The sequence below is a fragment of the Schistocerca gregaria genome, chromosome 1 (genome assembly GCF_023897955.1).
Source record: "Schistocerca gregaria isolate iqSchGreg1 chromosome 1, iqSchGreg1.2, whole genome shotgun sequence".
NCBI classification, from domain to species: Eukaryota; Metazoa; Arthropoda; class Insecta; order Orthoptera; family Acrididae; genus Schistocerca; species Schistocerca gregaria.
The window spans coordinates 219,141,543-219,163,060 of record NC_064920.1 but is presented as its reverse complement, the minus strand read 5'-3'; the positions used below and the strand labels follow the sequence as shown (position 1 = coordinate 219,163,060).

At 39.8% G+C, this 21,518-nt stretch overlaps 1 protein-coding gene across 4 annotated transcripts in view; it reads right to left on the bottom strand.

Annotated features, from left to right (window-relative positions):
* LOC126337707 (probable Rho GTPase-activating protein CG5521) overlaps positions 1-21,518 on the bottom strand; it is a 275,478-nt gene that overhangs the window by 99,184 nt on the left and 154,776 nt on the right. For all 4 annotated transcript variants that reach the window (XM_050001492.1, XM_050001493.1, XM_050001495.1 and 1 more), the window contains 3 exons: positions 13,256-13,366; positions 7,807-7,986; positions 2,880-3,071 (listed from right to left, as the gene is read on the bottom strand). In XM_050001492.1, coding sequence (XP_049857449.1) covers positions 2,880-3,071; positions 7,807-7,986; positions 13,256-13,366 — 483 coding nt within the window. The remainder of the gene's footprint in view (positions 1-2,879; positions 3,072-7,806; positions 7,987-13,255; positions 13,367-21,518) is intronic.

Below are 21,518 nucleotides of genomic sequence, written 5' to 3'. Positions count from 1 at the left end.
ATGTTATGCTGGTTAACACTGTGGTTTGTGGATGTAGACTCATCGGAAAACAGTACCTTGGAAAAGAACATGGGGGTCATTTGAATTAGTTGAAGTGCCCACTCACAAAACACTATCTGGTTATGGAAATAGGTGCCACGGAGTTCTTGATGCAGTGGCATGTGGTATGGATGTTCCTTATGACGAAGCAGTACTATAACAATAATACCTATGGACATACCAAAACCGCAGAGTAATTGCTGGGTACTTATCCATGGGTCGTGGTGCACTGCCACTGGTACTGCTATTTCATTAGCTTCTCCTGTAATATGTTTGCTTTGTTTCCTTTTGCTGGTCTGTAAGCTGCCATCAGGCATTCACAACCTTGTAAAAGAACAAACAAGAGCCAACTTCTCTGGGTAACACTCAGCATACAAGGCCACAACAGCCTCAACATTTCTCCTGCATTCTCCATAAACTCGAATCATTTCAAAGTTTTTTTCTGTGGTTGCAACATTCATCGTCCCCTTGCATGTCTGTTCTCCAAACGATAGTCAGGGGTGCAGGCTATAAACACTGCACAGGTATTGTGATGTTTAGAGCTGATATCTGTTCTACACCTGCACAATGCATGAGCTCCAGTCGCAATGTACTGCCTGCTATGACACATTGCAGTACGTTATAAAATACTGGCCTGTCCTATCCCGCAGCATGGAAGTGGTGTCCCAAGTGCCATTGCATATTCAACAGCCATCGAGTAGCTTGTCTTAAATTATGATTGCGTACCCATTTCTATTCCTCTGGTTACAGCACCATCTGTCGAGAAATGAAGAAAATGCTTCAGACAAAATGAATGCAGATTTTGCCACAGAATTGTAATGTGCAATAAAAAAGCGGGGGTTCTGATAGAAGATTTCATAGTTGCCCTTTGCCAGCCATGCAAAGGGTGGGGTGGAAGGTAGAATGTGGTATCACTGCATGTCCCCCTTCGAAATAAACAAATTGGAATTATAACTTGTTTGATCCAATGTGTAGTTTTCGAGATATTTCAATGTCTTCAGTTAACACCCCGTACACAACTATTTTCTTCATTCCTGCAATGTCAACTTCTATTCTTTCTTGAACTCATTTTTACACATTCATCAAAAAACTTTCCATGAAATTTACTCAAAATTTATTCAGTCTGTATGTCATTTAATTACATACTCTCTTCAAAGCAATTATTTTGCATTTTACCCACACATACACAAGCAGAAAGTTAAGCACAATGGGATCCTTCACATCACTTTAGACAATGCTTTTAACTTATGCAAGCAATATCAGTGCTTCCAATTTGAGGCTGATGATTCTTTTACAAAAAATATGTAATACTGGAACAAGGAGAATTCACCAAAATGTCAAATTAGAGAAGCGAGAGCATTAATATACTGGCTCAATAAGGTCTAATGAGATAAATAAATGATGATCATCCCAGATACATTAAGAATACTGACAATCCCACATTTCATTAGGAACCTTATATGCACGACTACTGTAATAACTGTGGCTGATGCCTTTTGATCCAGCCACCAACCACACAGTAGAGTGCTGCTAGTTGCCACACTGCCAAAATACTTGCAACTCATCTGCAGTACAGCAGCCATTACAATATTTGGTGGAACCACATCCTCGGATACAGCACTGTTATTGCCAGTGCTAGCTTGTCTCTGCAAGAAATGTGCTATTAACACGATTTACTGTTATCTTCCACACGACGAATTTGCAGGTCACTGCCCAGCCACTTGCTAGTCAATTGACAGCACGAGTTCACATTTACAGTTCTCAGGCCAGTAGCTGACCACACAGAAGGTTCACAATCAGAGCCCATTTGTTGGAATGCACCGCACACCTGTCAGAACCTACAGCATCATGTCCAAACCGAGTCCTCACACATGCTTTCAACCACAAACTATGCACATCTACATGTGTTTCCGGGCTATGTCAGTGCTACACGATTTAGGATGAGCACTGTATTTAACTCAATGGCTACACTGGTATAACGGAGTGGCTCGTACATTCAACAACCTGTCTTTGTGTTTGGTGTCAATCCTTATCAGATCAAAGCAATATTTAATGGGTGCCCACCCAAACACAAGACATGCACACTTGATCTGTGTGAGAGTTGTGTTTGTGTTTGTGTTTGTTTGTGTGTGTGTGTGTGTGTGTGTGTGTGTGTGTGTGTGTGTGTGTGTGTGACTTCTATTTTTGATGAAGGCCTTACAGGCCAAAAGCTTTATTTGAGAACAGTCTTTTTGTTGTGCCTATCTGCGACTCAGCATCTCTGCTATATGGTTAGTGGAAATTTTCCTTTTTACAATATTTAATGAAGTTACTTCAGTAGCTGTCATCTTTTGCACTTTCTTAAGGTACTGTGTAAAGAAGTTCTATTGTTCTTTCGGCTGCCTGGGCTCACTTATTCACTGTAGTGTGAACCTTCCACAATGGGGTTCAACACTTACAATACTGTTAACATACAACGATTATTCTCATTAATGGAACATATTAATTTGTTGCTGGTGTTCCGATAACTTCAGTAAACAGGTCCATGTTCTCAACACCATCTTTCAACATCATTACATGGGTATCAATGTAGAGAACTTATCACACTATACTTTGAAAATGTCTGATCAGTAAATCCTGAATTTATATCATATTTTTACTTTTGTTGTGAACTGTTCTGTTACCAGTTTTACAGTCAGAATTTTGCACAGTTGTAAAATAGTTTGGCACCCAAGGTAACAGCTGTCCCTCCTCCCTCTCCCAACCTTAGCCCAATTATTAACCTTATTTTTCATTGTATCACTTTCACCAGCATACACATTCACACAGCATTTCACCTCGTTGATTTTCCCATCACATACCATTTTTGCAGCAAGTTGAATGGGTTGCTCTGCTGATCCAGGAGGTGGTGGCTCTTGTGCTATTTGAGGTGGTGCAGATTCTTCACGGAGATTATCTAATTTTATATCCAAATCGTAGTCTGCGGACTCTGGTATAGGTGGTGTTTCACTTTCTGTTGCGTGTGACTTTCCACTCTGCAACTGACTTAAAACCTGTGTACAAAAGTGTTGAAAATTTTACTTAAAGTTATAACAACCATGTGAAAAGTGAATATTGCTATTCATTACATAGAGGAGGCATTGAGAAGCATACAGGAACATAAAAAACCAGTGGTAGATATAATTAGCTATTCGGCTAAGTCCTTAACTCTCTCTCTCTCTCTCTCTCTCTCTCTCTCTCTCTCTCTCTCTCTCTCTCTCAGACATACACAACTGCATCTGAGGTGAACAGCGATTTCAGCTACAGTGGAGTGGGTAGTACAATTAGAAAAGAATGGAGCACATTGTGCAAAGTGGTATGCTCAGCAACTGGATGGTCCTGCTTTGCCCTGACTGCAGTCTGTTGGTGGCTATTCAAGTGGACAGATAGCTTGTTAGTGGTCACACTCAAGGAGAATGCTGCACAGTGTTTGCAGCTAAGTTGGTAGGTCACACAAGCGGTACCTGCTCCACAGATGACCCTGCCTCTGATGAGACAGAAAAGCCTGTGAGAGGGTGTGGGGGGGGGGGGGGGGGGGGGGGGGGGGAGAGAGTAGTGGGACGACATAGGGGACAGGTTGTGTGTCCAGGTCTGCTGCACAGAAGTGATATATGGGGCAACAGGTTGGGAGCGGAGCAGAAAAGGGTGCAGAGTACGTTAAATAGGCATCAGAATATTACTGTGGGAGAGGTGTGAAGCATAGTGGTGAGGATATTTCTCATTTAAGGGTACAGCAAGAGGTAATCCAAACCATGGTGGAGAATATGATTCAGTTGCTTCAGTCCTAGGTGGTACTGCGTTACGAGGGAGGCTTTGTGCCTGGTCAGTGGGTGTGGGGGAGGACGGTAGGTAATGGAGGATACAAGATGCAAGAGATTTGTTTCTGAATAAGGTGGGAAGGGTAATTTCAGTCTACGAAGCTTCAAGGGACTGACTGCTCATCGCTACAGATGTGATAATCATTGGTAGCTATATTGTACGGAAGGGACCTCTTGATGCGGAATGGACTGGTTTGTTGATTTGAGGAAGGGGACCAAACAGCGAGGTCATCGGTTACACTGGATAAGGAAAGGATGGAGAAGGAAGTCAGCAGTGCCCTATCAAAGGAACCATCCCAGCACTTGCCTGAAGTGATACAGTGAAATCACACAAATCTAAATCAGGATGGCAGGGTGCAGGTTTGAAATGTTCTCTTCTCAAATGCGATTCCAGTGTGCTAATCCTTGTGCAACCTCCCTCGGTGGGGTGGTATGGATGGCAACTGTTGAAGTGAAGGAATCTGTAGGTGGTTGGTAGGTCTGATGTGGACAGATGTACTGATGCAGAGACAGGCATCAAGAAAGGTGGTTTCATGGGCTCTGAAGGACCATGTGAAGTGAATGGGGGAGAGGGTGCCGGAGTTCTACAGGAATGTGGATAGTGTGTCCTCACCCTTGGTTGCGATTATGGAGTATCATCAATGGATCTGAGTCAGGTTGGGGTGTGGTGTTCTGGATGGTTAGGAAGGATTCCCCTAGACAGGCCATGAACAGGTTGGCATAAGAGGTGCCAAACAGGCGGGCTTTGCTGTACCACGGATGGCTTCAAAGAAGCAGTAATTGTGGGTGACAAATGTAGATGCTACGATCCTTGTCGGTTATGGTGAATAGGATGGAGGTTGCAGGGATGGAGTCTGTCAGGCACTTGGAAAGGTAGTGTTCAATAGTTGATGTTAGTATAGAGAGAGATGGCATCAATAATTATAATCAGGGAGGTGGGTAGTAAAGAAACAGTAACAATGGAGAATCTAGCACATCTTATACGTATTGCTCCAGCTTCACCTTCACCTGGTCCACCTCAGCCCAACAAATCACTTATCTTTATGTCAACCTCCACCTCAAGGATGGCTACATTAGTACATTTATCCACATCAGCACCAGTAATACCTCCACTCCAACTGCTGCCAGTCATTCCACACCCAGAAATCCCTTCCATGCAGCGTAACCTCCTACAGTTGTCATACGCAGTACCCTTGCCCATCCCTATATCATCCATGCTCCCAACCCCTTGCCTTATGGCTCTTTCGTCATCAGTCTACTGACTCCAGCCTGCCACAAATTTCTCCCTTCCGCCAACCTTTTCATCTTGGAGTAGAATGATCAGAGACCTACAGCAGGTTTACCCTGTTCTTCCGCCCTAGTCTCCCAAGGACTTCATGGCATTCTGAAACCATCTTTGATCTCGTTGCAGAAGCTGGCAGAGATTTCAGTGACACTTGGCTGTCTGAATAAATGTAGATGCTACGATTCTTGTAACACCTACGCACATTCTCCTCTGCATACACACTGATAGCAAATATTTCAGCCTGGAATACTGCGGCCATCTTCACTAAAGAGACTGCTCTGCTGCTGTTCTTCCACTGCTCCCAACTGTTACACTGAAAGTTTTATTGCAGCAGCTAGAAATCATAATGAATCCAGTCCTGTCAGAGCTTCTGCTCTAGTAAAAACTTCATGGTAACATCTAAATTCAAGGCAGATATAAACTGATTTTCATATGTAAATTCTGTAATCTATATTCGAGAATTTTTATTAATTTTTCTGGATATTTGGCACATTTTTCTCTGAATATAATTGTGCATTTAAATATTGATATAATTTTAAAACTATGATTTTATACTATTATAATTATTTAAAAATAAGCAATAGCAATTTTAGTAATTCCGAAGGAATGTTATCCATCCCTCCTGTCTCATTTGATGGCAAGTCTATCAAACCTCTATTAAACTCTGACTAATATTGGAACCTCTACATTTTCTGTATCATCTACCCTTTCTTCTTCTGCAACACTGTCAGATAGTTCCTCCCCCTCATAGAGACCTTCAATATACTCTATGCATAACAGTGAAATTCCCCCTGCACACTTAATGTTGATGGTCTTGTTATTAATTTCACCCAAGATTGTTTCGACTCTTTCACATACTCCATCAGTTCTCCCAAAAAAACACTCCTTTTTCGATCTTTTCACTTTTTGCTCCAGATATTTTGCCCTGACTTCCTCACACTTCCTATTAATTTCGATCCTAATTGGGACTCTTAGAATGTTATACATTTGTTGACTGTTCAGTCATTTTCTCATGGTTAATTCCCCTTTGGCAGAGATCTGAATCTCCCCCCCCCCCCCCCCCCCTGCAGGATGCCATCATTGCTGAAGATTTTTATTCAAAATTTAAGCAGTGGCTGGGTTTGAACCAGGATGTTTAGATTATTTATCAAAGACACTGTCCCTAGACCACTGAGACACTGTGTCTCTTATCCCTGGAACAGACACAGAAGCAAAACCTGCAGCATTTGTCATACCACTACCACCTACTCCACCCCTGACACAGGCATTTCTTACCCCATCAAAAGGAAAGCAGCAACATGATCTACAAAATAAGCTGCAATCACTGTGCAGCTCTCTACGTGGGCATGATAACTAACAACCTGTCTGTCCACATGAATGACCACAGTTAAACTGTGGCCACTAGACAGCTGAACATGCTGCACAACATGAAGTGCTTTACTTCAATGTCTGCTTCACAGCTTGAGACATTTGGATTCTTCCTATCAACACCAGTTTTTCTGAATTACATAGGTGGGAACTCTCCCTGAAAAGCTTCTTCATTCCATTAACCCCCTGGTCTCAACCTCCTAGCCCCTGTCTGCTACCTGCCTATCCCCTTCCTTACTCCCACTGCAAGGCCTACACATGTCTTCTATCCTGCCAGTGTACCTGTGTAGTCCTTCCCCCTTATCTCTTCTTCTCTCTTCTTCCCTTGCCCCCCCCCCCCCCCCCCCAATTGCAGCCTACCATTGCTGCCCCTTGCAACTTACTATCTACTCCTTGTCACATCCCTGCACACTTCACCAAGTAGCACTAGCTTCTCCCTACACCAATACTCTGCTATCTCCCCCCTACACATCCAAAAGCTCTTCTGTAATTTCATTATCCTTCCATAGCCAACATCACTGCTTACCTCAGATCAGCTGCAGTAGGGCCTTAGCACCTGGAGATGACAATGGCCATGTGTAAGTGAGTTATGCACATTTGAATAGGGGTCTGTTTTGTCTGTGTGTGGTGAAGGACTTAGTCTGATTATATCTAGCAGTCTTTTTTCCCCCCAATGTTCTAAGTGTTGAGTAACAATCTAGGCTTTCCCTATTACTGTAAGTAATATAATACTTACACTTTGGGAAATTAAAACTTACTGCATTGGGAGACACTAAACTACAAGAAATCTGAGGAACAATGTCAAATATCTACATGTGCTGGAAAAGAATAGAGGAAGAATGTACTAATTGTGGAGACTGATCTAATGACATTTCTATTCCTTCCCAAATATTGGATCTTCCTTGGAGTTAATTTCTGAGTAACTTCTCCTACCCTGTCATCTGACTTAGAAACTAGTGAGTAGGCAGTCCTCTTCTGTTTCAAGTGTCATTAAGGCATTTAATATTTATTTAAATCTGCTACAAATGGTGAAATTATGTCTAAACAGTTTTCTAAAGTCTTTAAAATGGACTCAAACTACGTGACATTTAGCTTTCCCACATGTTTCACTAAATAGCCATTCACTAGGACTCAGTTTAATCTTGTATTCTCAATATAATGCCTCTAATACATTTTTTGGTTGTTTGTAATAATGTACCGGTTACTCAGAGAACAAACAGAAAGAAGAAGCCATAGTAATAGAAACTGTACTCAGGTTTGAAAATTATCTTTTCTTACCTTGAAAACTGTAAGCAGCAAACAGTTTCGACCATGAGCCACTAATTGTGGAATTGGTACACACATGCACCACTCACCAAGGCAAAACATAAGTGATGTAAGTAAAACACAACTGGAACCAGATAAACTCTCCTTATTTTGTTGACGTGGAGCCAGCTGCGACAATGTAAGAGCTAACACCTGAAAAATCATGATCATTACACTTTCCACTCCTTTAGAGAATGCATAACATAATAATATTTTTACACTGCGTTAAGACAAATGAAACTGTACTTAGTTATCTACTGTTTCATTTCCTTTCTTCATTGAATATATTTATTTACCGATCCATCTTTTGAAATGTAGCTTGCTTATTACAACATTAATCCAGATGATCTCCTCCACAACGGAATGTGTAATATTCTGTCATATATTATTAATGAAGGATTTATGACACATCAGTCACTACTTAGGTTTAGGAATTCAATTTATTACCCTTCATTGCTTTTGGATGTTTTCACTTACAATCTTCTGAAATTATACATTTCTTTCGTCTAATACTATAAAATGCAAGTAGTTTGTTTATCCTTGCTTGCAACTTTTGGCAGTGTAGCTAAGAAATTCATACTGGCCTGTATAACTTATTTATTTAATCATATGGCTAGGGCCCCCCATCGGGCAGGCCATTCGCCAGGTGCCGGCCTTTCAATTTGACGCCACTTCGGCAACCTGCAGTCGATGAGCATGATAGGATGATGATGATGATGATGATGATGATAACAGCACAACACCCAGTCCATGGGCGGAGAAAATTCCCCAACCCAGTCAGGAACTGAACCCAGGCCCAGAGGACTGACAATCCGTCACGTTGACCATTCAGCTACCCGCGGCGGACACATGTAATAAAACACATTCTCTCTCTCTCTCTCTCCTCTCTCTCTCTCTCTCTCTCTCTCTGTCTCTGTCTCTCCCCCCAACTGTGGTTTTGTACTGCAGACATTTACTTGTTGAAGTGAAAATAACTTACTTAATACTGAAAATGCTTTTTGTTTGTTTATTAATGGTGGAAGAAGTGACACTAGTGAAACAAAATTGTCTGAAATGAACTTTGGTATACATTTCACAATCACACATTACATGACGACTGAATAGAAGGCTTGCCCACAGTTATGTTACAGATGTGGATACTATCCAGTAACAGTATCGACCTGGCCAGGATGAAATTATATGCCATGCACAAAAAACATAATATACATAGAAAGGCCCCAACTCATGTCCGCAACAACAGGGATTAGGTACAGACTGTAAGATATGCTACTGAAACTTTGTTTTTCTATCATTTTAAAGCAATAAATTAAATCTTAATACAAACATGAACTCCACAATGATTGAAAGTTTATGCGTGGTTCCCACACACCTACCTATAAGCATACAAGGCAGAATCCAAAATTTTCAGGACTGGTGCTCCCATCTGGAAAGGAGCAGTAAATCTTTGCACCACTAGGTGGCAAGAGCTGCATATCTGATGATTCAGTGTGCGGAGTGGCATTCAGCTGGGAGGACGTGTTGCGTGTCACAGTGATTCCTGTAATACTCTGTGTCTGGTGTGTGGCAATTTTACAATGGATCCACAAACAGAACAGTGCGTATGTCAGGAAAACTGCTACGGAAACCCTTGCAATGATCCAACAAGTGTTTAGGGGACAGAGCACAAGCCGTACACGTGTGTTTGAGTGGCATGCTCGGTTCAGGACCAGCCGTACAGATGTCAAAGAAGAAGCATCTGGAAAGTCTGCTGCCAAACTTCAAAATTTGGTTTGCCCGAATCGACATCGAACCATTCAAGAGCTCGTGGATGAAGTGGGTATTGGTTATGGGACACGTCAACGAATGTTGACTAATGAATTGGGCATGCATCATATCGCTGCAAAATTTGTGCCTAGTATCTTGACTGCCAATCAGTAGGCACAGCATGTTTAAGTGTGCACGGACCTTTGTCAGACCGCATCTGATGATCCAACCTTCTTGTCACAGGTTATCACCGGCAACAAGAGCTGGATTTATGGTTATGACCCAGAGACAAAGCAACAATCATCCCAGTGGAAGAGCCTGGGCTCTCCAAGACCCAGAATACGAGACAGGTGAAGAGCATGATCATCGTCTTTGATACCAAGGGAATTGTGCCCAGAGAATTTGTCCCACCCAACCAAACAGTAAATTCCGCGTACTACTGCGACGTTTTGCGACAGCTCCGTGAAAAGGTGCGGTGACGGCGGATCGAACTATGGCGTCAAGGGAACTGGCTGCTGTGTCATGACAATGTGCCCTGCCACACGTCCTTGATTAGCACGACCTTTTGGCAAAAAACAACATGGCAGCTGTACCCCACCCACCGTACTTGCAAGATTTGGCACCTTGCGACTTTGCGTTATTCCCAAAACTGAAACTCAAGTTGGAAGGCCGTCGGTTCAACACTCTAGAGGGGTTTCGAGAAGTATCACTGGCAGTGATGAACACCCTCAAAGAACAGGACTTCTCGAAAACGTTTGACCAGTGGCAGAAGAACTGGGACTGGTGTGTATGTGCGGATGGGAATTACTTTGAGAGTGATAGTGACAATTAGTCCAAAGGTAAGGTTTTCAACAGATGGTAGCACCAGTCCCGAAAATTTTGGATAGCACCTTGTACGTTGGTAACATCACAGAGCAATCACGGGAATTAAGATGGCAGAAAAGAAGCCCATGAGATTAGATTAGATTAGATTAGATTAATACTTGTTCAATAGATCATGAATACGACACTTCGTAATGATGTGGAACATGTCAGGTTAATGAAAGATGTCTGTACAAGATATTACATTACACAAAATATTGCATGACACTAATGTTTAAGCTAGTTTTTTTTTTTTTTTTGCCTTCTCCTCCCTTAATTTATATCTAAAAATTCTTTTAATTTATTTTTAAATGTTGGTTGACTATCTGTCAGACTTTTGATGCTGTTTGGCAGGTGACCAAAGACTTTTGTGGCAGCATAATTTACCCCTTTCTGTGCCAAAGTCAGATTTAACCCTGCATAGTGAAGATCAACCTTTCTCCTGCTGTTATAGCTATGCACACTGCTATTACTTTTGAACTGGGTTGGATTATTAACAACAAATTTCATAAGTGAATATATATACTGTGAGGATCCCTAGATCCTTAAATAGATGTCTGCAAGATGACCGTGGTGGGCTCCAGCAATTATTCTGATTACACGTTTTTGAGCAATGAATACTTTTCTACTCAACGATGAATTACCCCAGAATATGATACCATACAAAAGCAGTGAATTAAAGTAGGCATAGTAAGCTAATTTACTGAGATTCTTATCACCAAAACTTGCAATAACCCTAACAGCATACGTAGCTGAATCAGACGTTTCAGCAGACCATCAATGTGTTGCTTCCAGTTTAACCTCTCATCAATGGACACACCTAAAAATTTTGAAAATTCTTCCTTAGCTACAGACTTCTGTTCAAAGTCTATATTTATTACTGGAGTTGTGCCATTTACTGTACGGATCTGTATATACTGTGTTTTATCAAAATTTAAAGAGAGTCCGTTTGCTGAGAACCACTCAATAATTTTGTAAAAAACATTATTTACAATTACATCACTTAGTTCTTGGTTTTTGGATGTTATTACTATACTTGTATCATCAGCAAAAAGAACTAATTTTGCATCTTCATCAATATGGAATGGTAAGTCATTAATGTATATCAAGAACAGTAAAGGACCCAAGACCGAACCCTGTGGGACCCCGTACTTGATAGCCCCCCCAGTTTGAGGAATCAGCTGTTGTTTTAACATTACATGAATCACTTATTTCAACTTTCTGCATTCTTCCAGTTAAGTATCATTTAAACCATTTGTGCACTGCCCCCCTCAAACCATAATGATTTAGCTTATCTAAAAGAATTCCATGATTTACACAATCAAAGGCCTTTGAGATCACAAAAAATACCAATGGGCGATGTCCAGTTATTCAGAGCATTTAATATTTGATCCATGAAAGCGTATATAGCATTTTCTGTTGAAAAGCCTTTCTGAAAACCAAACTGACATTTTGTTAGTACTTTATTTTTACAAATATGGGAGGCTACTCTTGAATACATTACTATCTCAAAAATTTTTGATAGAGCTGTCAGAGATCAACAAAGTAATTTTCTTTTGACCATGGGAAAAGTAGTTACTACTCTCTAATGTGATAATCTCAAAATGCTAGTTGCCAGTGTGCAAGCTTACAGTATTTTTCGCCAAGAATGTAGTTTTTAGGGGCAAACAGAAATGATGTTGTTGTTGTTGTTGTTGTTGTTGTTGTTGTGGTCTTCAGTCCGGAGACTGGTTTGATGCAGCTCTCCATGCTACTCTATCCTGTGCAAGCTTCTTCATATCCCAGTACCTACTGCAACCTACATCCTTCTGAATCTGATTGGTGTATTCATCTCTTGGTCTCCCTCTACAATTTTTACTCTCCACGCTGCCCTCCAATACTAAATTGGTGATTCCTTGATGCCTCAGAACATTTCCTACCAACCGATCCCTTCTTCTAGTCAAGTTGTTCCACAAACTTCTCTTCTCCCCAATCCTATTCAACACCTCCTCATTAGTTATGTGATCTACCCATCTGATCTTCAGCAATCACAGAAATGATAGGAAATCAGTTAGTGTGAGCGGTCATAGTAACTTATAGTAGTAACAAGTCCAGTAATTGATTTTTTCAGTTTGTTCATAATTTCTCTCTCGTGACAAATGAAGGTATCGAACCTAATATACACTTTGAGAACACAACACATCACATCATAACCAAAACAAAAATCATGTACCTCAGACTAAATCATTAACAACTATTTCCACTAACAAGTCAGTGCAAAAAGACTAATAAAATAGAACACTAGCATGATGGAAATATAGAACATAAAAGGACTCCTTTCAAAATCAGAGCAGTATATATTTTTCAGCATACACTTCACGTTGTTAAGTGCTTGCCACAATGCAGAAAGTGAAGCTCACAATGTGATAAATTTACATTTTCCAGAATATAAATATGTCCTTTGTTGAAGGTTTGTCATTCACTACCCCTTATTCTCATCCTTTATGTTGCTCCCTCCTGACATAACAACCCACTACTAATATATGCTCCGTAAGGTGCATAAGGGTGTGTGTGTATGTGTGTGTGTGTGTGTGTGTGTGTGTGTGTCTTCATAAACTTTATCCCCACAGAATTCTTACTTCAAATATTCAGCATGCAGAAAAATTTATTTCTTCTAAAATAGGCAAAAAACGAATTTCTGCTGTTAACTTTCACTAGAAAACATATCTCACTACAACCAAATAAAGTGCGTAAAGAAAAGAGGGCAAATGCAGTTTAACAAAATGAAGGAAAAAACACCACTGAGATACTTGAGACTGGGTGGTAATTTCAATCTTACCTCAATAATCCGTAAAGGTATCTCTGGAAAGACTTCAAGTAAGTGAGCTGCATGATCAGACAATGCCACAAGAACATCAGAGGCAACCAGTGCCACAGTCTTGTTATTGAACTGTATACAAAAGAAAAAACAGGTAAATAGCAACAACTGTTTGGTGAATATGTATTTTTTTTAACTCACTCATACTCAGCTCAGTGTTAACATTATTTGTGAAAAGTGTCATGTATGATTTTCTTAATGCACAATTTTTTTAATGAGATTCAAACTGGCATTTTCTAAATGCAGGATTTGTCCTGTTGTTTGGCTGACAAGATTCAAAACAAAGCAAATGCAGGGATGTCACTTGGTGATGGTACTATTTCAATAAGAGGCCACTGTCCTCTACTAAAGTTACTAAATGCCTGATGCACATTAATACAATAATTAGAAATAACTTGAAATTCCAGAAATTATTCCTATCTCTTGTAAACAAAGCACCTGATTAACAAATTACTTCCTGGCATCAGCCCTTTGCATTACTTTATGAGGCAGCTACAGAACAAGTATCTTTACAAGCAAAGCTCCCACTTGCACTTTATACTAGAAGAAAAATGCACTAACTACTCCAGCATCAATGATAGGCTAACTATGCTTACCATCAAATGATGTAAATAATGTTTCAACAATGGGTAGGTGAATAATCAAAGCAGAAAATGATCATGTTCAAATGGTTATTAATTTTAATCGTGTAGCTAAGCTTTAGATTGGTTATACATGGTTAACATTAAAGTAACTTACACATAACACTTCATATGTCTCAAAATTGTGATCAAATCTTTGAAACGACACTTTATGACACATATGATGCTGCTATGCCTGTGGTCTCTTTCTGGTCTCTCGAGGTATAACAGGACCTTATCCGGCAAAATGGTGCCTTTGTGGCATTATACTATTAATTTCACTGAGAGACTACATTTTGTTTACAGATAATATGCAAACAGTACACATATTATAGATGTAACACAATTTTTCTTCCCATTCTCTTTGAAGTGTGTACCTATTGGAAGCATGGAATATTCTTTTTCCAGATATAATAAATCTGTCAGTGGGGTAATCTTCGAGATCTTTTCCAGAAATGGCCCACATTTTTCCATGTTCCCTACCATTGTCCTTAATCTCTATGTCACATTGTTACAATATTGCTCCATCATGTGATGGTGCCTGCAGATGCACCTCAGTTCACCCGTAGGCAAGTGCAGGTTAGGTAGGCAACCCACCAGCTGTCATATTACAATGTGTTCATTCACTGCTCTGTTGCATGCACACTTGACACTTATCATATGATTTATTAATGATTCACACTTCATAGAGAACATAGCTATAACTTCTCAAAATATCCAGCTGCCATTTTCCCTTTGTTGGAAAGAACAATTCTTATTTGTTGGAAATGATGGGTTGCTTCACTGACTATAATGTTGCACAATATGCTCAATACAATGAGGTACAATATTTAGCATTGCTATGAGTCCCTTCATGCCACACACTTTTATGAGCTGGATGGTACCTTGACTGGCATCAAGAACAAGCTATGAAGCTGCACACAGCATTGCAACTAGTGGAGACAATTTAAATAGGGGCCCCTTTTCAAATCATGTTTTCTGGCTGTCGTAGGGTGTTTAATGCCAGGAGAGGTAAAGGAACTGGAAGGAGTCTGTCCCTCCATCAAACAGTTTCTCTTTGGCTCCGAGATATGGGTCAGATCTGAAAACTGAACAGAACGTGAAAGGTCGGACTTTTATTGGTTATTCATTAGCACTTGATGGAACCACTGATGTAACAAACTATGTGCAGCTTGCAGTATGTGTGGGGGGTGTTACGTTAGAACTACAGGTTGTTGAGGACCTGTTAGATGTTATACCAGTGTTTTACAGAACCACACGCCGCAATATTTTTGAGGTGGTGTGTTTGCCATGAGACAGGCTCTGTTCTATGGTGACAGATGGAGCACCATAAATGGTTGTAGTCAATGTGGCTCTGTGTCTCATATAAAAGAAAAAAAGATCAAGACCAAACTTGAAAAATGCATAAAGTATACACAGTTTCATCCACTAGGAGGCCCTTTGCACAGGAAGTGTGCAATACTGCAAAGTCAAGAATGTTATGGTACCATGTGTGAATTTTGTAAGGCATGGAGTCAAATCACCACCTGCAAGCAGTACACGATGATGTACCATAACATTTTGCAATACGATGGCTTATTAGAGAGAAAATTCACAATTTATTCTTACCAATTCAGAAGGAAATCACCTATTTATGGAAATGAAAGGAACGGAACGAAGTAGTCGGCACTCAGTGGGAACAAATAAGTTACGAACTTCGCTTTCTCACTGATATTAGGGGACACTTAAATCACTTAAATTTGTCTCGTCAAGGAAAGGATCTGCTTATTCCTATCATGAATGACAAAATCAATGCATTCATGGACACACCCCATCTACTTGAAAGGCAGATTGCTACAGGAAACCTAACATTTTCAAAAACCTTTTATCACTACAATTACCTTCACATTATTCATGTTTTGTGGCTTATCAACAAATCACTGTGCAATTCTGTTTGTTATGAGAAAAGGTTTAATGACCTGTGCAAGCAACAAAACAAATTCAAATTATTTAGCACACCATTTTATGTTGCACCAGATACCCATACTGTGCCTTCAGAAGTACAATCAATTTATTAAGATAGTATATTGTGATGTTCATGCAGAAAACTTTCCGAAGCTACACAAGAATGCAGCTCACATTATATTTAGGTTTGGCTCAACGTATCATTGTTAGAAACCGTTTTACATAATGAAGAGCATAAAAGCTGTAGAAAGATCCCAGCTCCAAGACCCAACACTGAAGAGCATTCTCCATCTTGCAGCAACAGGGATCTCACTCCAAATATTTTGTCTCTTGTAATCAAAAAGAAATATCTTGTTTCACAAATGTAATGAAATATTAGAAAATTTCGCTTGGATTGAATTTTTCTGTTAAGTATATCCTGTCACAATGCATTTTTGCTGCAATGATCTCCTCATGGCCCTGCTTTGTTATGTGCACAGTGTTCAGTTAGTTAATTAATTCATTACTCATCACATGACCTGTTTTCCCCCATCCCTGCCTGTAAGCAGGCTTGATTTTACTTTGATTTTGGACCTACGAAGGAAGAAGGTGGGGAGGGAGGGGAAGAATTATATCCGGCACATGAGAGAGGTTAGCTGGACACAAAGATTATGAAGGAATGGAGTTTTTTTAAAACTGTGGTTGCAATCTGTGTGGAAAATGATATGTGAAAAAGTATATGGTAGATACGGATTTTGTGGCTGGAAATGAACTGTAAAGTGTTAATTACACATTTGCTTGATCATCTGATTCATTCATTCTTGCCCTAACGAAAAATAACAATGGAAATTCTTAGACGGAGTAATATGTAAAATAAAGGAAGGCATTTACTCACATACAGCTGACTGATGAGTGGCGCATAGAAACACACAACAGAAAATTATATATACTAGCTTTAGAGCTCCTGCTCTTTCTCTAGCAGAAGTACACACATTCACTCACAACCACACAGGTACCCAAACATACATCTACATGGATACTCTGCAAATTACACTTAAGTGTCTGGCAGAGGATTCATCCAACCACATCACAATTATTCTCTCTTATACCGATCAACAACAGTGTATGGAAAAAACTAACACCTATATTTTTATGTGTGAGCTCTGTTTTTCCTTATTTTATTATGATTGTCATATCCCTCTATGTAGGTTGGCCTCAGCAAAATATTTTCACATTTAGAGGAAAAAATTGGTGACTGAAATTTTGTGGGATGATTCCACACCAATGAGAAACACCTCTGCTTTAATGATGTTCACCCCAAATCCTGTATCACGTCAGTGACACTCTTGAACTTTCTCAATGTTCTCTTTAATATTGTCTGATAAGGACCCCACACCACTCAGCAGTACTCCAGAACAAGATGCACAAGCATAGTGTAAGCAGTCTCTCTAGTAGATCTCTTGCATCTTCTAAGGGTTGTGCCAATAAAATGCACGCCTGGGGCCATGTCAATACTTACCCATGGCCCATGTGGCCACAATTTGGATGTCTGTGCAATAATGTGTGTGTTTCAACGAGAGAAACAAGATCTTGAATGCTAGTGTAGTTAGTGTTCTGCTGCGTGTTTCTACGCACCACACATCAGTCAGCTATAGGTGAATAGCTGCCTTTATTTCATGTATTACCCAAATGAAATCCATTCATAGCATTTTTATAGTGTGGAGAAGTTATGCAACCACAAACTCTTTTCTAACAACCTGATGGTTTTCACAAATTTCCCTTTACATTGTGTAAACCACTCTTCCCAAAACTTTCTATGATCCAAACAGTTAACTGCCATTCCGTGATCTGGACAACTTTATCCATAATATAACCCACTCTATCCATTCCTGGGCACTGATCAGACTAGGAGACATTCACATCGTATTCAATCGTTTCATATTGATGCGATATTTCCTTAGAGAAGCATCTGTTTAAGTATGGCCAATATTTGCTGAACTGTTAGAATGACAGTACATACACCTCCAATAACTATCCCTGTTCAAAAACCTTATCATAGACGAGAAACCTTGCATCAAAAATGTTGAATTTATATTTTGGTTCAAAATGCACTAAATACCTAATTGGAATCCCAAAATTTTGTTAAATGTTTGAAGTTTTGTTTGTGACAAATATCAACCTCACTAATACTCCATGAACATATACAACAAAACCACATTCCATTTACACCAGTTATACTTTATCTGCCATACATATTGACAACTTTGTATCTCAATCTCTTCACGTTTTTCGAATATTCATCTGAACTGCACAATTTTACTACAGTTCCATAATCTACTTCTTACTAATCTCTGACTTTTCACTACCTATCTGCTACTTAATTTCATAAAATCATTCTTCTTTTGCTCTGGACTTGCAGTGTCTGATCTTTCACTTTATTCCATAAATTCTTTATTAATTTTAGAAATTAGTTAGGGTACCTGCATTTGGCTACTGGCTGGATCATTATTCTATCTGAGAATACACACAACTTTATTATTTGTCTTTAAGTCCTTCGTTCTTAATTTCCTTTATGCATGTGCTAACATAACCATAGAAAATTATTGATACAGTTATCTTTAATAACAACCAAGCCCAATGTTTCTGAAGAAAGAAGCAATACAAATGAAACAAATCAACAATTAAGATAAACACTAAACTGACAAAAAATCACAAAGGACAATGTACTATTACATTGCACAGTGTTAAAATACTATGTTACCTCTATGTTCCTTGGCACCTTAGGATAAAAAAAAGCAGACAGGGACACAATTACATTAACTTCTATTACAGAAAATTTGCATCTGAGAATGGACAAATTAAACCTTAAACCATCTTGCTCTCTTCAAAATTTTCCTAACACAGTATTCAGTATTCACACACATGGTGAGCAAGAGTTTAGGCATCTATATTGGGATCAGCCAAACCACCAAAAAATTTATTACCAATATCTCTCTCTCTCTCTCTCTCTCTCTCTCTCTCTCTCTCTCTCTCTCTCTCCTCTGTGTGTGTTTCCTTTCCTCCACCTCTTGTCCTCATCCCACCCCTCTCAGTGTCTTGTCTTACAAGTCCTGTTTTAAAAGCAATAAATTAAAAAACCAATCCTTAGAATTCATTGCAGAGCTCTCTATGATCTTCAATGAATCTTTTTACGGAAAACTGAGGAGTAAACACTTTGGCTGGATCAGTTTACAGCCTTCCTTATTTAGGAATACTTTGAAAGTACCTTAACATTATGGCAGCAACACAGAGCTGCTATCTAAAATTTATTACCATATCCTCTTAATTCCCATGAATTTAAGTTTATCTCACTAAGGAAACAGAGGAAAGTGTAGTGTTACCCTTCCTGGATTTTTTAGGAAGAAGTAAGTCCACCAAGCAGCTGTTGCAGGTATTTTAACTGTTTTGTTGGTTTCCTGCCTCTATGAATTCAACTGCACAGCTACAGACTCAAAGCAATCAGCCACTAAATGGACATGCATAAAGATTTCTGGAGATACTAGTACATAAAAAAAGATGATGGATCCTTGGATCGTAGTGTCAACCAGAAACCTATGCACACAACAGTCTATACCTTTGAGTAAGCTGTTATCAATCATTTCAGTGCAGGGTGCTGTGAAAGCTCATAGATAAAACTAGATCAATTTCCAAATATTCACAAGTGCAGTTCAGTAACCAATCTACCATTTTTTTGAACAACAAATTCTCCACACAATCCAGCGTACACCTTCACAACAAAAACATACGAAACAAATGACCAGAGAAAGACATCATGTTGCACCAGCAGTCTTTCATTGAAGATTGGCAAGAAACTTGAGGAGGACAAGATAAGCATGCTTCTTATCCTTTCCCATGAATGTGTGTCCTCGTAGGTTCTGTTAGGGACAATTTGGGTCTTATATAGTAACATGTTTATGGAATGCCATGCAAGTAGAGAACATGTTACGTTGACAACTTTATGAAAGGTAGATGTACATGATTAGGGCAACTGGAAAAATCCGCTGTTGTCAAACAATCCCTGAGTTATGGGACACAGGTAACAACACCAAAATCCTAACTATTGCATCCTCTTTCTAGGACAGCACTGTCAAAGAGGCTGCCCACAAGGGCACAACTGATACTTTAATTATCAAACAGAGACAGGCTGGACAGTGAAGGGGGAAGCGTGTTTATGGTGACAAGAAGTGCAATAGCATCAAAGGAAATTGACGGAGATTCGAAATGTGAAATGATTTGGGTGAAGGTCACGGTTAAAGCAGGCTCAGACATGGTAATTGGATGTCTCTATAGGCCCCCAGGATCAGCAACTGTTGTGGCTGAGCACCTGAAGAATAATTTGGAAAATATTTTGAGTAGATTTCCCCACCATGTTATAGTTCTGGGTGAAGATTTTAATTTGCCGGATATAGACTGGGAGACTCAAACGTTCATAACGGGTGGCAGGGACAAAGAATCCAGTGAAATTTTTTTAAGCGCTTTATCTGAAAACTACCTTGAGCAGTTAAACAGAGAACCGACTCATGGCGATAATATATTACACCTTCTGGTGACAAACAGACCCGAACTATTTGAAACAGTTAATGCAGAACAGGGAATCAGCGATCATAAAGCGCTTACTGCATCGATGATTTCAGCCATAAATAGAAATATTAAAAAAGGTAGGAAGATTTTTCTGTTTAGCAAAAGTGACAATAAGCAGATTACAGAGTACCTGACGGCTCAACACAAAAGTTTTGTCTCAAGGACAGATAGTGTTGAGGATCAGTGGGCAAAGTTCAAAACCATCATTCAATATGCGTTAGATGAGTATGTGCAAAGCAAGATCGTAAGAGATGGAAAAGAGCCACTGTGGTACAACAGCCGAGTTAGAAAACTGCTGCGGAAGCAAAGGGAACTTCACAGCAAAAATAATCATAGCCAAAGCCCTACAGACAAACAAAAATTACGCGAAGCGAAATGTAGTGTGAGGAGGGCTATGCGAGAGGCATTCAATGAATTCGAAAGTAGAGTTCTAGGTACTGACTTGGCTGAAAATCCTAAGAAATTTTGGTCTTATGTCAAAGCGGTAGGTGGATCAAAACAAAATGTCCAGACACTCTGTGACCAAAATGGTACTGAAACAGAGGATGACAGACTAAAGGCCGAAACACTTAATGTCTTCTTCCAAAGCTGTTTCACAGAGGAAGACTGCACTGTAGTTCCTTCTCTAGATTGTCGCACAGATGACAAAATGGTAGATATCAAAATAGATGACAGAGGGATAGAGAAACAATTAAAATCACTCAAAAGAGGAAAGGCCGCTGGACCTGATGGGATAGGAGTTCGATTTTACACAGAGTACGCGAAGGAACTTGCCCCCTTTCTTGCAGCGGTGTACCGTAGGTCTCTAGAAGAGCGTAGCATTCCAAAGGATTGGAAAAGGGCACAGGTCATCCCCGTTTTCAAGAAGGGACGTCGAACAGATGTGCACAACTATAGACCTATATCTCTAACGTTGATCAGTTGTAGAATTTTGGAACACGTATTATGTTCGAGTATAATGACTTTTCTGGAGACTAGAAACCTAGTCAGCATGGGTTTCGAAAAAGATGGTTGTGTGAAACCCAGCTCGCTCTATTCGTCCACGAGACTCAGAGGGCCAT